The sequence below is a fragment of the Geospiza fortis genome, unplaced genomic scaffold (genome assembly GCF_000277835.1).
Source record: "Geospiza fortis unplaced genomic scaffold, GeoFor_1.0 scaffold41, whole genome shotgun sequence".
NCBI classification, from domain to species: Eukaryota; Metazoa; Chordata; class Aves; order Passeriformes; family Thraupidae; genus Geospiza; species Geospiza fortis.
Window position 1 is genome coordinate 11,496,199 of NW_005054299.1, and position 15,307 is coordinate 11,511,505.

Below are 15,307 nucleotides of genomic sequence, written 5' to 3' on the forward strand. Positions count from 1 at the left end.
TTTGCTGGTAACAGGAATTTAATAAATGAAAGCATTCAGTGTGCAAGGCTCTCCTGCATTGGTGGCAGCTCAGTTGATGCAGGAAAGGGCACAAGTTAATAAGAGTATACTGCAATCAGAACTGCTCTGGGCTTTAGTGTGTGATGTATATGCAGATGCAGACAGAATACGATCTGACATTATCAAAAGTCTGATATGCAAGGCCAGACTTATACTTTGGAGTTTGTTTTGAATGGGGAAGCTGCATTTTGTGAATAAATGAGAAATGTCTTATACCACCACACAAAAAAAAGGCTAAGGTGGGAGGCAATCATACTTGGAAGAGCAATTGTTATGATTACCAAGGAAGATTTGTGTGTATTTTACATGCAATTTTTCGTGAAAAGAGTTCATTGCAATGCATTTAAATTATTTCTCTATATTAATTTGAATATTTTGACCATCAGACTATCAGACTACGCCCACAATGTCTGAGAGTAATACTATGGAATGCTGCTTTGATGCTTGATTTCATTCTCAGTTTAGGGTGGGGTGAGGGGAAAGGAAAGTAAAGCAGAACAAAACCCGATCTCTGGTTTTGAAGCAACTTGGAGTAATTAACCTGCAAGAACTACTTACTGATAAAAACTCAAACCCCATACTCCCTCTTGTGGTTTATCTTGAAGAACATGAAAAATATTTATATACATATATGTACACATATAGGTATATTGTACAATTGTATATTGTACAGTATACAATTCATATACATATGTATCTATGCATATAGTGTATATGTCTAGATAGAAAATATTATCTATACTTACACAGAAAATAAAGTTTTAGTTTAAATAAAAACAACTCCCAACTTTTAAAAATGCTCTAATTTGTTTTAAATAGTATCAGAACATGTAATTCACTCTGAAAGACATGTTATTTATCTTCAGATTTAGTGTACTTCCGTTTTAACAGATTCTTCTCTGAGTTTTCCAAATCCAGTGAGGCAACTACTTGGCCTCCATGTTGGATACTACAGAATGTCCCAGCTGAGGAGACACTAATGTCTACTCAATAATAACACTAAGGTTTGACTCTCATTAACCATTTCAAAAGAAAAAAAAATCTTATGTTGAAGGACTAATCAAAGAAGTGGAAAGGATTTTCAGTAATATTTAGCAGCTCTTTAGGAACTTTTGCCATATCCTTGATACTTGCATCCAATTCCTTTCTGGCGGCTTCAGTCTTACAGATGTGTAACTAAGAACATTTCTAACAGGGGGAATAAATAAAATCATTGTAAGCTTGCTTTTAATTTAAGGAGGGGATAATTTACAGTTGTAGTTACTACCATTTAAGAAAAATGAAAAGAGAAATAGTCTTCACAAATGTTTCTAAAGTTATTAGAAACATGTTGACTACAGCTGTGTTGATTCTGAAGTATTCCATGTATATTTGTATGTCAAAATAATGGTATGCTTTATGTATCCTCTATACTTGGTAATGGCAAACGAACCCTTACATATTATTTGTTTGTGATGAATCATCTAATCTCTTACTCTTGAAATTTTAATATCTCAATAAATAAAAATACCAAAGCTTTCTCTAAAATGTACAGTTTTCTTAGATTCCTTTTCTATGTGTAGTTTCATAATAAAGGAATAAAAAGGAGGTGACAGTAAAAAAAGAAATCAACATTTCCTTTAATGTGTATTATTTATTTTTCACGTTCTTTCATTATGGTTTGACTTGGGTTTTAGATTTCACCTTTTAAGTGTGATCAGAATTAAAGTATGAAACAGCATTGCATTAAAACTCTAGTTTTCACTACTGTTTTTATTTTGCATGTAGAAAAGTGACAATAATGGAAGACTCTGATCAAAACATTCATCTGAAAAACTTGTCTCTTCAGCAAGCAACCAATGAAGAGGAAGCCTTAAACCTACTCTTCTTGGGGGACACCAACAGAATGATTGCTGAGGTGAGATTTGCTGCTCCAATCTTCTTAACACCACCAAAATTAAAATGGTCAAAAACATCTCACCTCCTCTCTCAAATAAAATGTATATTTTAGAAGTCCTTGGACATAAATTAGTATCCTCTTTTTGAGTGTATTTCCACGGTGAAATTCAATAAGCATTTCTCTGATGATAGCGTTCTATAGTGGATGTGATTGGTGGCTCTTGAAGTCATAACTTATTGAAATTCAAAGTAGAATACAGAAATTCTCATAAACTATAGACTTACTTTGGCATGTATCAACATACATAGACATGTAAAGATAAGAAAATATGTCCTTGCAAAACACTGTCAAACATCCACAGTGAAATTTTTCCCTGGAAGTGTTCAACACCAGTTTGGATGGGGCCCTGAGCAACCTGTTCTAGTGGAAGTGTCCCTAGTCATGGGGTGGGAGGGGACCGGGTGGTTGGAACAAGATGCTCTTTAAGGTCCCTTCCACCTCAAACCATTCTATGATTCCAAGCACTGCTGGATGACCACATACACCTGGACACAGGGGAAGAAGCATTTTGTTATAAAACATAAGTAGGTAACACAAATACTTGTTCTTTCTCAAGGATGGCAGTTTCAACAGTTATATTTTGAGAGGTAGGAATATGTTAAGGCAAGAGATAAACATAAGGGCTTCTCATAAACCTGAGCGTTTAGGCAAGGAACTGCTTCATGATATTGAAATAGAAAAATTGGCACTGTGTGGAGGAGAGGAACTTGGCGAAGTGTAATAGAAGTCAAAAGGGTTAATCTAGAGATCTAAGAGGATTTATGGCATAAAACATAACTTCTCTGGAGAACCATATTTTTAGATCTTGAATTATTATAATACTTTCTGACCTCTGAAGATTAGAACCCTCTTAAGTAAACTTTAAAGAAAAAGAAGCAAGATTAATAAACCTAAATAGAAAATAAAGTAAAATAAATGCTTAATTAATCTTTTTTAATGATGAGTTTGGCTGTGGAAAAACTCAGATGACTGTCATGGATCACATATGAGATGTGTAGCCTCTAAAATTGCAATCTAGTGGTTTAACCCTGCATAACTCTTCTTTGAAGAGTTGACTATTTTGAAAATAAGAATTCTTGGGTTGGCTGTTGATATTCTCTGCCCTGAGATGCATAGGATGTCTCTGCTTCAGCCCGTGCAACTGAAGAGCAAGTCTGGAGTCTTCGCTTTTTGGTCTTGAGGTTGTTTATTAATTCTTGTCTATAAAATTTTCTTTTTGCCCAGCTGAGATCTGCTCAGCAAGGCAGCCACGAGCACTCTGACCACCCCCGAGGCGGTGTTGTCTCTTTGTCTACAAACTACGTATATCATATTTACACTTAATTCCCAATACCTATCACCTATGCTAGACAGTGCACTTCTACTCTAAAGCAATCCCAAAGTGCCAACATCACAGCAGAAAATGGAGATAAGAAGAAGGACTAGAAATGCCCTGATTCCTTCATCTTGTCCCCATAACCCCCATACCAAAAATCCTAAAATTTACATTTTCACCCTGTGCATATTTTATTATTACGCTATTCAAACCTGCGTGACTTTCATGTTCTCATACAAAGCTGGCAACTCGCTGCAAGGGTCAAAATCAAATCTCCAGGTGTTCTGGGCAGCATGCCAGGGTCTCCGAGTCCCCCAACGGGGTTCTCAGAAACTCGACATCCGAAGGGATGTGCTGAGTTCCCACAAAGAATGACAATTTAATTTCTACATTGCCTATGCCAATGCAGTCTAACTTATGATTTGAGGGGTGCATTTTTTCCTCGTCACTGATTGTGCTAAAAAAAGTCATCACAATATTAAAAGTATTTTGCAGGCAAAATTTGTTCATTCATTCAATTTCAGAACCTAAGAGAATGTTTATAACTGAATACTTCTTTCCTGCATGTACCTATATAACCCAAGAGAAGGGAGAAAAGGGAAACTAATCTAGTTTGCTCAGGATTGCTTTGCTAGGACCTTTGTTTTGTTTTGATGTGTACTATGAGTAGTGTAGGTGGTAAGATGAGAGACATTTGTGCAGAGACGATTCATAATGTAAAAATCCAATTAGGAATTTTTTTGTCTCGTATTTTGCCAGGGAGAAATAGGCAGAGATCAAAAGAGAAAAAAACAGAGTCTTTTGTTGGCAGTTCTGCTGAATGTAAGGACTAGATTTTTGTTTGCTTTCTGATAAATCAGTTTCTTTATAGATTTCAATACATAAGAATCTGCAGCAACAGGTTATAAAATCTGAACAGTTTTCTTATATTTTCTATCTGTTGAGACAACTTTATGAATTCGGAACCTGAAATGCATGCTGAGGATTTAAAATCAAGTTTGCAGTATAAACAATTGGTAGCAGCAATATCTAAAAAAGCTCCTGTGTGAAAATAAATGTTTGGCAGTTTAGGTAGTGTTCTCAAACCATTTTGTCTTGGTACACTATTAATATATGTTCAGCTGAAGTGGTCTTTTCTAAGTTTTTGTGATGGAAATCCCATATAACCTCTGCCTTTTGAAATAACATGCCTAAACCTCTGTGATTTTGAGAATTCTTAGTGGTTTTTGGTATTTCTCTAAAAGCAATAGACTAAGGTAGCCTCCCCAGGATGTGCAGCAATTTCAAAACTGTAAAATTCTTTTCTGAGATTAGTACATCTGAGGACTGCAGTTACATGTACAGTTAGAATTTATTTTTTCCTCTAATGAAAAGGTACTTTGCTTTAACAAAGAAGGAAATGTTTCAGTGCATGTTTTTATACCTACAGCATTCAATTTTTTTAAATTTGGCACACACTGTATAAGACACAGTATTTGTTCCATCATTTAAAATGTTTGAAGTTCAATTGGGTCAATCAGTAAACTTTTGGCAATATTTAAATATATTTATTTCAAGAATGAATGAAACTTTAAGGTTTAAGATTAGTTGTGGGGCCTAACTTGTGACCTGTGAATTGAACTCATTCTATTTGTATTTATTGTACATTAATATTCTCTTGAATTTATTTAAAAACCCAGTGGTCATGTTTGACTGCGTTTTTTACTGGATGAGATAGGAAAAATAGGATTTCAGTGCGTGAGCATATGAGATTAAACACCACTTTTGACAAAAATGCATGCTATCTGGGTTAGTGCTGCAGTCTAGAAGAAATTACAACTTTCTGCTTTCCTAGGTTCCCCTTTGGTACCAATTGTTAACTTCTTTCCACTCCGACAAATCTGTAATATTGTATTATGAGCACCAAATAGCATTGTTATTTCAGCACAGGTGCTTTCATTTCCATGTGTGGTAAAAATACTACTGGTCATACATACTACTTTGAATAGTCCTTAAAATGCTTTGGGATTTATATAGATAAAAGGCATGATATAACATAAGGTTAATAATGTCTTCACCAGGGAGTATTAATTACTTTAAAAGTTACCTGAGTTTAAAAGTTATCGTGGTCTAACTGTGAAACTGTACTTGTAGTAAATATGAAAATAAAGTATTGCTTTCAGGAAATGATTGCACCTATTCTGATCCTGATTTTTTCATAGAAAAATTTTTCAATTTCAAACTATGACAAGTGTACCTAAGTACAACTGAAGAGCCCCTTTACCTGTAACATATTATTTAGAAAGGAAACTAAAGATATACTGAGGTCTCTCTCATCTACCAGATATAAAGACAGGCACCTCCTATTCCTCAATTTGTATGCACTTCCTTATAGCATAGTTCTATTGGAACTGTAGTTTATATTCATTAGACAGAGATATCCATCTAAACTGTGAAATGACTGTAGCTGTCAGAACATCTTCCTACAGATATCCCTCTGATTGTAGCACAAAATTGGAGAAAATTTATTTGATATCAATCTTGAATGCTATCAGTACTTTCTCTTTTTTCCCCTTGCTCTTCTTTGAAAAGTTCAGAAGCAAAAAATCCTTAAGAAGAAAAAGAAGGATTCCTTAAAAGAAAATTTTGTAAGTTTTCACTGAGACATTCTCTCAAAAAACTCTGAACACACAGAATTGATGTCTCTTATGCATTGGCTAGTCACTAATTCACTCATACAGGAAAATCATGTTCTTCTGCTGTCTAAATATTTTGATTCAAGGAAGAAAAGATTTCACTGGAATGGTGTAAGTTGCCAAGTGGAGGTGGTTTGCAATATGGGCTTAACAACTACATTTATCAGCTGCAAAATAGTTTTGTCCCAGTGGTCCTGCTCTCTTTCATGTATTATCTCAGTCAGTGTTTTGGCAGCCGTGCTTAACATATTATTCTTCCAGATAGTAGCAGCTTCTGTTAGTCTAGTTGTGATTTTCAAACAGCTTTTCATATATCTTTGTCCTGTTTAAGAAGCTTTCTCTTTCTTAGGTCCTCAATCCTTAAGAACGTTGTTTAGACCTGTAGCATCCATTTCAGGCTATTTTTAGTGAAAACATTTATAATAACAGCTGCCACAAATAAAGGATTCAGGAAATACATAAATTCCTGTATAAGGAAAAACTCCTGCACTGTTTCACTGACTTAAGATGGGTAAGAATTAGATTAAGATGGACGGCTTAGGTTCCAGCAAGATTTTGGATGGTTCTTGACCTTGCATTCCTTGACAGAAATATCTAACTCAGAAGTTTCTTCCAGTATGACTGTGATGTAGATTCTCATTTGAGTAGAAGCCATGTTCTTGCAACCATTGTATAAATAGATGTAGTAGTTAAAGTCACAAAGCTTCTATACAATTTATTTAATTTCAGCAAACACAGGTATATTTTCATCCTGGAAAAAAACAAGACTGGTTTGTATGGCTTGAAAGACACCTTGTACGTATTTTCCATGATCAAATGAAGTGTTGATGTTTTACCAAGTCATTGTTACTGAATTTGTCCTTTGCCGTGCTACAAATGGGCAGCAATAGATGACCTGGCATTAAGTCCTTTGTAGTGTTCATGTGATATCACAAAGCATCTGAAGTCTGCTTATGTGGTTTATGATGTAACAGAATTCCTGGAAAAAATTATTCTTTGTAAGTGACTGCTGGTCATCAGTTGTTCTATATATAACTCTCACAATAGCAACCATCTGCTGAGAACCAGGACACTCCCCTCTTTCTCTTTTTTTTTCCTTCATCACATCAAATTAGTGTTAGGATGATTTCATATACATATGGTTTGAATCCTACTAGCAAAGCCAAAATGAACTTTGAAAACCACCAAAGGAACATTTTAGTAGGCTCTGAGACACTGTCCAGAAAATGTTATTTGTTTTCTGTTTTCAAACTTTCTAAACAGATGAATGGTGATACTCAGAAGTTGCATATGTAAGATAACAACCAAATAGTAAAAGAAAAGGCTTGTTCTTGGACTAGAGATGCCAGCACATCATCATTTCTTTTCTGTGCTGTGCATCTACTTGTGTGGTGAAAGTAGCTAAGTGTGGGGGGATAATGAAATTAACATTTCATGGTTGCATCCCATTTAACAGTTTAAATTTTTATTGCTATATGCTTTCTGCAATAGTTCTAACAGAGCTTCCTGTATATGGAAACTCCAAAGCAGAGATAGAATCATACTGCAGAAAGGAGTATTGGTGTCTTGATTAAGCCATGGTTCTACTCTGAAGAAGGACTTTACAAAAATACCAGTTTGGAATTCTAGCCAATGACTTCCAAACAAGGTTCATTGATTTTTTCCATTTTCATGAGAAAAAAAAAGCTGTGGAAGAGAAAATCAATGGAGTTTCTAATGACTAGTTCAGCCAAATCTACTTGGAACACTCAAAATAAAGTTGTGGCTAGTGTATCAGAATAGACAATAAAAACCTTGTAGAGCAAATATTACCATGTGCTGTTTGGAACTCAGAGTCCTGAAATTATGTTCTTTTAGGATTTGAAATTTTTTTGCCTCTGTTGGCAATAAATGAGTGTGACTAAAAGCCCTTTTTGAAATAGATAAGATTTTGCTGTAGTGTGAATCTCAAGTTTGCTTAACAGTGCTTATTCAGAAGTATGATGATTTCTTCAGCTTCTGTCATAGCAACATTTGCTTTGTGCTTCCACCTATAGTGATACTTGATCTGGCTTAGACTTGTCCACAGTATAGTGTGACTGATGCTATCTCTGTAGTGCAAGATGTCCATAAACATCAGTTCTGTCAAGGAGAATGTCCTTAAATATTAATTATGTTGTGGATTTTTAGCTGGAAAAAAAATATCCAGTCCTGCTTCACAGAGCTGCAAATAAAAAAGTCACAGGCATCCCAGTAAAATAAGCGAAGCGGGCTCTGCTTATTCATGGAATCAGAATTGCTGAATGAAGTACATTTTCACAGCATATAACTTTTTCTTAGTCTAACTGCATTTTAAGTAAGTTTGGGAGTGCTTTCTTGCTTGACACCTTTCCCTCAGCCTGTTTATTTTCATTCCAAAACTACAACTCACTTCCTCTTTATTTGCCCATCATCACCTCTGAGGACAGCATAGCATTCTGACTGCGTTCTGACACTCATTTCACAAGATTATGAATTCTAAATTTCTTCATCTGTATGAACTAATGATCAAAATTCTTTTCCCTCTCCCTCTGAGCTTGCCTGTATGAGGTAAAGCAGCCCAAAAGAAAATGCTGCTAAAGGTGAAATTTCCTTACAGAATTTTCACCAACGGCTACAAGTGTATGTTGTTTCTCCACACTACCTACTTGTTCACATCCAGTGTGCTGCCATTTTCAGGTATTCTGCACAGTTGTTTTCAATAGCTGTGCTGTGGCTGAATCAAGAAAATTATCTAGGTTAAATATATATGGTTTGCTCTCTTTTTTTTTCCTTTTTTTTTTTAAGCTGGATCTGTTCCCAAATGCCATTTGGTTGTGCTGGCACTATTAAGACTTTAAAAAAAAAAAAGGAAACTTGAAGTGGAGACAATTGAACCAAATGGCCCATATTATTCCTGTTAAAGGACACTTCAGCTTGTAGTCTTTTTGTTAAGAGCTGTCCTTTCTGGATGTATATGACAACGTCTGCAGTACCTGCAATGGGCAGACCATTTTAACATCTGCACTGTTGCATGCTAAAGCAGATTATGGAAAAAAAAAGGCAATATGTTTATATATCTGGTCTGAATCACAGGATAGGTCTACATAAAAAAATTACTGCAGAATGAATAAAGTAGAGACCAGAGATTAATGTAGACAGTATAACTGGGATGTTTCTATTGCTTTTTTCAGCAGCTATGACTAAATATAGATTTAGTTGCTGACTCAATAATATTGATTTATTATTTTACTACTCTGTTTTTTTGCAGGGTCAGCATTTATGTCCTGAGAACAATGTAGTCATACTTGTTATAGTTTATGAATAAAAATATTATCTGTATGCTAAACCTTTAATCTTCATATATTATCACAAGCTTTAACTATTTATGAAATGAGAATTATGTAAAGTAATTTTAGATTTAATTTTCAAACAATACCTTGAAACAACTAAGAAAAAGGTGCTTTAGATGTTTAAAGGTATTTTATATGTTTTTTAATAAAAATGCATATGTGATGGCATATGGTAATTTAAAATCTAGAGTTAAATAACTGAGAGCTGTTTAAAACTTTTGGTTCTGCATTTCAAATATATTGAGAAAACCTCTGAAGTGATGCTAAGACTGCACATTTCTAGAAATTGACTAAGACTTTCTGTGTTTTAAATTAAGGAAGTGTGGCTGTAGTTATTCCCAAAAAAATATATTTAAAGCCTAATATTTTATGAAAACTCTGTCATGCCACCTAAAAATCTGATATTGATTTTGCCAAGCAGAATTTTTTCATAAAAGTAATAATGCAGAAGTCTTATAGGAAGCCCTAGTCCTTGTTACACTGGTGGCCACCTATCATAAAGAAAAATTACGTACCAATGGGGAAATTATTACGTTTTCAGAGATCAGCATTCAGTAACTTTTCCTCTAGTCAAGCTTCCCTTTTCTAGTATTCCTCATGTAGTAAGGCCACTTGTTTTGCTGGTGTTAGAGTATTTTGGACCAACCTTAATTGCTTACAGTACAATTTGTCCAGATTAAAGTTATCCAAGTATTTTTCCAGAATACGAAAGTCGGGTAAATCCTTTTGGATTCTTTTTACGTGTTCATTACAGGTCCAATAGCTAATAAATGGGATAGATTATTTCGGTTGCCAGATTACTGAGCTATAAAGAGCTGAATTTATCCACTGAATATTGAGTTCTTTTATCCTGTCATTGTAGACACCAATGAATCAAGCCTCAAGCCGATCTCACTGCATTTTCACGATTCACATCTCCAGCAAGGAACCTGGATCTGCAATTATCCGGCGCTCCAAGTTGCACTTAGTAGATCTTGCTGGATCAGAACGTGTTGCAAAGACTGGAATTGGAGGCCACTTACTGACAGAGGCCAAATATATCAACCTGTCATTACATTATTTGGAGCAGGTAAAATTGAAAAGGAGTAAAACATTTCTCTCTTCACTAAATTCCTGTTTAACAATGTGCAATGTTTTGGAAAACTTTATTGCAATATTTACTTAGTCTTAGGCTATTTATTGCAGGGGTTTTTTAGCTTTGAATTTGTGTGTCTTCCTTTAAAATAAAATATTTTTATTTAGAGCAAACTTAACAATTATGCAGTAGGATTATAGTTGGTATACAGGGTAGTATTTCCAAAATTGTTTTCTTGGGTTTTTTTGATATACTAAAGATATTTACAAGATTTGAGCTATATTTCTCCTAAAAGTGTTCTGCATAATCTTCTTCCCCTTCCACAGCTGCGATCAGGGTGTATCGCTGAAAAGAAAGTGTTTGGGCTATATTTGGTTCAAGCATTGTAATATGGTAAATTATTGGGCTCTTCTCTCATGTATCGTTGTTTTATCCCTCTACCAATTTAAATCTTTGATCTTTTTGAGACAGAAGATATCATTGGTAATGTATTTATGGATTGACTACCATAACTGGACTTATACCAATAGTATTCATGGATGTAGTATAATTATAAGTAAATAAATAAAATATTGTTATTGTTATTATTGTTGTGATTGTTTTAGTTATTATTAATCTCCACAAAGCTTTGTCATTCAGCGGTTGTTATTAAAAATATTCACCCTCTTAATTTAAGGTACTAAAATCCCTATTGTTCTTTCACTGTTGATATTTGTTTTTCCTCTTTGGAAAAGGCAAATTTTGGGCAAATAGATTGCTTCTAAACAACCTTATTAATTTAAAAAAAAACTTCAGACAGCAGCAGTGAAAGGAAACTTTGGAGATAAAGGTTTCCAGTAAAAAGATTTTGTTAATTATGGCGATTATTATTAATTATAATATGTTTTACAATAATTATGTAATGATTAAGTTAATTATTGAAATAATAATTTAAATACTATATTTTAAAAAAATATTTTAAGGCTTTAATATATATCTCTTTGACCTACAATGATGTTTTATATGATTGCATGCTTACCAAGTTAGAGTAAGAAACATTTGGCAATGAATGAAATCTCTTTTGTGAATGCTGTGCTATTAAGCAATCACTGAAGATTTGCAAGTGTCCATTTCAGATCTCACACCTTTAAGAGAAATTTATTTCTTCCTAAAACTAAATATTTAATATTTCTTACACGATACGGCATGCACTGTTGCTAGAAATTAATTATTTTGGGAATTCCAATGGACAATACAGTATTTTCTCCAAAGGCTTCTTTAAAAATTTTTATGTAGGAACATAGCAGGTCAGTGAGACTGTCATTTAGGGGGACAGTTAAGGAGAATACGGAGAAGAAAAAAGGCTTAACTCTAAAAGTCAAATCTGTACTTTTTGACTTACATTATAGTACATGTGCTATTTAGTAAAATATGCAGTTGAGGAGATCATCATTAAACCTGAAAATTTTGTGGGTGTGTATATGTGAAAAGTCTTTAAAATAATGATTAGGAAAGATAACTGTTCTTCTTGCTGGGGAGAATATTTTTCAGTTTTGTGTTTAGTGTTTTTCTGTTAACAAAAACAAATATCTTATATTTCATTAAATTTATAATCAGAGATATTTCGTCTGTCAAAAGAAGAAACTTAAGGTACAGCAGATGGTAGTCAGTCATTTACTATCATACTTGATTTTTTTCATGCCCCTCATTTGTTTAAATTTTACCTTGAAGAATAATGTCTATATTTGAGTTGTACTCAAGGGAAATGATAAGGATCAGTTACTCTGAAATGGACATCTTCAGAACAATACAAATTATTCTCAGAATCCCTTCTTATTTATTTTACGATTTTTATGTATTTAGCAGGGAAAGATACTACTTTTTCATACAAATTTTAATTCCTATTTTAGAGAAATATTGTTGGAAATAGGCATGTTGGATTCTGTCTGGGATTGTGTATTAATAGAAATGTTTTCTAATATTGAATAAAAGACCACCAATGACAGTAAAAATGTCTTTTTCCCCCAAATAAGTGCGAATTTAACCATTCAATCCTGAACTGCAGTGCACAAATGCTTCAAAATTTTAATTTCTTATTAAAATTCTCAAGTCTTTAGCTATCTACTGGTGATCTAGTGTTGATTTATGCCATTTTGAAATACTTTTCACTATAAAATAGTCATATTAAATGATTTGTATTGAGATGACAATAAGAACACAGTTCTGTGTTACCACACTTGATCTACTTAAATATCAGCAGCATGTTTAAAAAGTCTTCAAATAAATCCACTGCACTTTTTCTCCAAGAAGCCTCTACAACTAGGAAAAAATGAAGATAGTTTTATGTAGCTGATCTGAAATGATAGCAGGAATTTGGAAGCACTTAGTACTATATCTGGGTAGCTTCTTTTGTCTGAGAGATATACTAGCGCGTTCTGGAATTACAACTGCTGTGTAACTTTGCATACATAGATATTCCCTTATGGTAGAAATATAGAGAATCCTGGACCAGATTTAGAGTTGCAAATTAAGTTATACTGCCATGTGATTTGACACTATAATGGAATTATTTCCCAAAAACCACCCCAGGTTACAATGTTCTCATTACTTTAATTAATGTGTTTAACTTGAATGTGTGTCTTTTAACACGTGTTCCATTTACAGAATGTTGAAAGATTTTTATCCATTTGTGGATGGTTGCTGCCCAAATTTACCAAAGGGGTTTTTTTTTTTATAATTTGTTTGTTCGTTTGGGATTTTTTGGTTTGTTTTTTTGGTTGGTCAGGTTTTTTTTCTGCAAAGACCACAGTTTAAGCTTCTAAACTCTACTAGAAATGGGAAGTAGGATGGGAAACAAAAAGAAGCCTCTGAAGCAGGAATATGGCTTCCGAGCATGTGATACACTAAACAGCAAGATAGAGGTGTACCTGACAGCTGTTTCTGCAAGTGATGCACACCAAAATGCCCATCTCTTGAGGATTCTTTGAGAACAGGATGGCATGAGATACTGGTGCAAATCTGTTCCTTGCGCAACAGATGTGGATGGAAACAGGGACTCTTGGGCACGCTTCAGATCATGTCATATTCACTTGCGAGTCTTGCACTTTCTGTTGTGCTAACAGAGTTTCCACATGTGTCAACAGAGTTATTTGTGAGTGATTATACCTGCTCTGTTTCATATGGGATTCAATTTTACAAGAAGTGGCAAGAGTTCTGACAGCAGCTAGGGCTTAAGGTGGTTTGTTTGACCCACTCAAAATGAAGCTTTCTGCTTTAATGACATTGTCAAGATTAAAATTACAGCTATTAAAAAACCCCTTTTATATCTAAAGGATAATAACACCTTCTTAAATGAGACAATTTTCTGATTTTCACGTTTGGTGCCTCTTAGAGAATCCAGGTTCAGCTTCTGTACAGGTAGTCTTTGTAATTTTGTCAAAGTGTTCAGATTCTCCTCATTCTATCCCAGATTAGTTGATTGGATTGTAAAGATCTATTTAGTGATTAAGATGAAGTTTTACTAATGGGACTTTAAAATAGTTTGTGTTATAGGACTGTCACGTGACAGTACAATAGGTTCTGCATCATGATATCTGGTCACAGCTTTCCAGCATTAGTGTAGGAGGGTTCAGATTCTAACTGGGCTGCAGACTTCCTGCATGGACTTCAGAAAAAATGAACTTCCCTGTAACAGTGTTCCCATTTTTAATGGAAATAACATATCTTCTCTCTGGCTCTTTTCTCATCTTGTGTATTTCATTTATGGTCTCTGTGTGGCAGAGGCTGAGAATGTGCTTATTAATGTATGTGCTAGACTACTATGAGATTTCTATGCAATATTATAAACCAACAAAGCTTTAACATGTTTCTATATAACAAGTTGTAACATTTGAGATTTGAAAACCGTGATCCAGGAATAGGTTTCCAGATTCCTTTACAAGACAGTAATTTTCTTATTATGCATTTGTGTTTCTCAGAGCTGCCAGTGTAAGATTTATAGTTTTAACTTTTAACTTTGTGAAGACCATTTAGAGAAACTAATGTCACAAAAAATTCACTACTAAATTTTCTAAAATAGCTTATTTTTTTTAATGTAGCATAAACAAAATATACACTGATATGTAACATTTATTAAAGAAAAAACAACTCCTAGTCATTTAGGAGAGCTTTCACAACTTATATAGGTAAAGATTTTCAGTACAGTGCTTGGCCAGATAACAGTTCACATCTTTTATATCACAAGACATCATGGGGTAATCTAGCTTTTTATTTAATAATTAGGTCCCATAATGTAAACAGCTGAGGAGGGAAACTGAGAATAGTAGGTGTACAATTTCCTTTCTGGCCAAGGCCTATATATTCTAAACTGAATCATTTCTTTTCCGCAGTACATTGTAATCATGCACCCTTTTATTTGTGCTTTGCTTTCCAAGACATTTTCTCAGAAATAAATGTATTGGCTCATGTACGAAGCACATGCTTTAAGAATGTGTCATTTTTAAAGCATGCTTTAGCAAATATTGAGGAAGTTTTTACTTTAATACTATCCGTATTTTGTAGTTATGACAAAAAAGTAATAGGAAGATTTTCATTATGTTCCTGTGTCTTAGGAAAACCTGTGGGTTTGAGTTTATTGTGTTCAGTTTCCATGTTGCTGAGAGACTGTAAGGCTAGGGCATGATAAAATTTAATGTATTTGATCTATCAGGTCCAGCTCCTACAAAGATATATAAACATACTGAAATTTAACTTGGAATTCTTTCAATAAAGCCAGTGGGTTTGCAGCTAACAGTAGGGTGCATAAGCATCCCAGTTTTGTTGTGTCAAAAGTTCTTGAGCAGATTGTATTTGTTCTTTATATGTTTTATGTGTTGGATATGTTCTTTATATGTCAAACATTAAGAGACATATAAA

At 34.1% G+C, this 15,307-nt stretch overlaps 1 protein-coding gene across 1 annotated transcript in view; it reads left to right on the top strand.

The window, feature by feature from the left end:
• KIF6 (kinesin family member 6) overlaps positions 1–15,307 on the top strand; it is a 150,188-nt gene that overhangs the window by 24,979 nt on the left and 109,902 nt on the right. Inside the window, 2 exon segments of the mRNA XM_031060423.1 lie at positions 1,828–1,957; positions 10,202–10,408. Coding sequence (XP_030916283.1) covers positions 1,828–1,957; positions 10,202–10,408 — 337 coding nt within the window.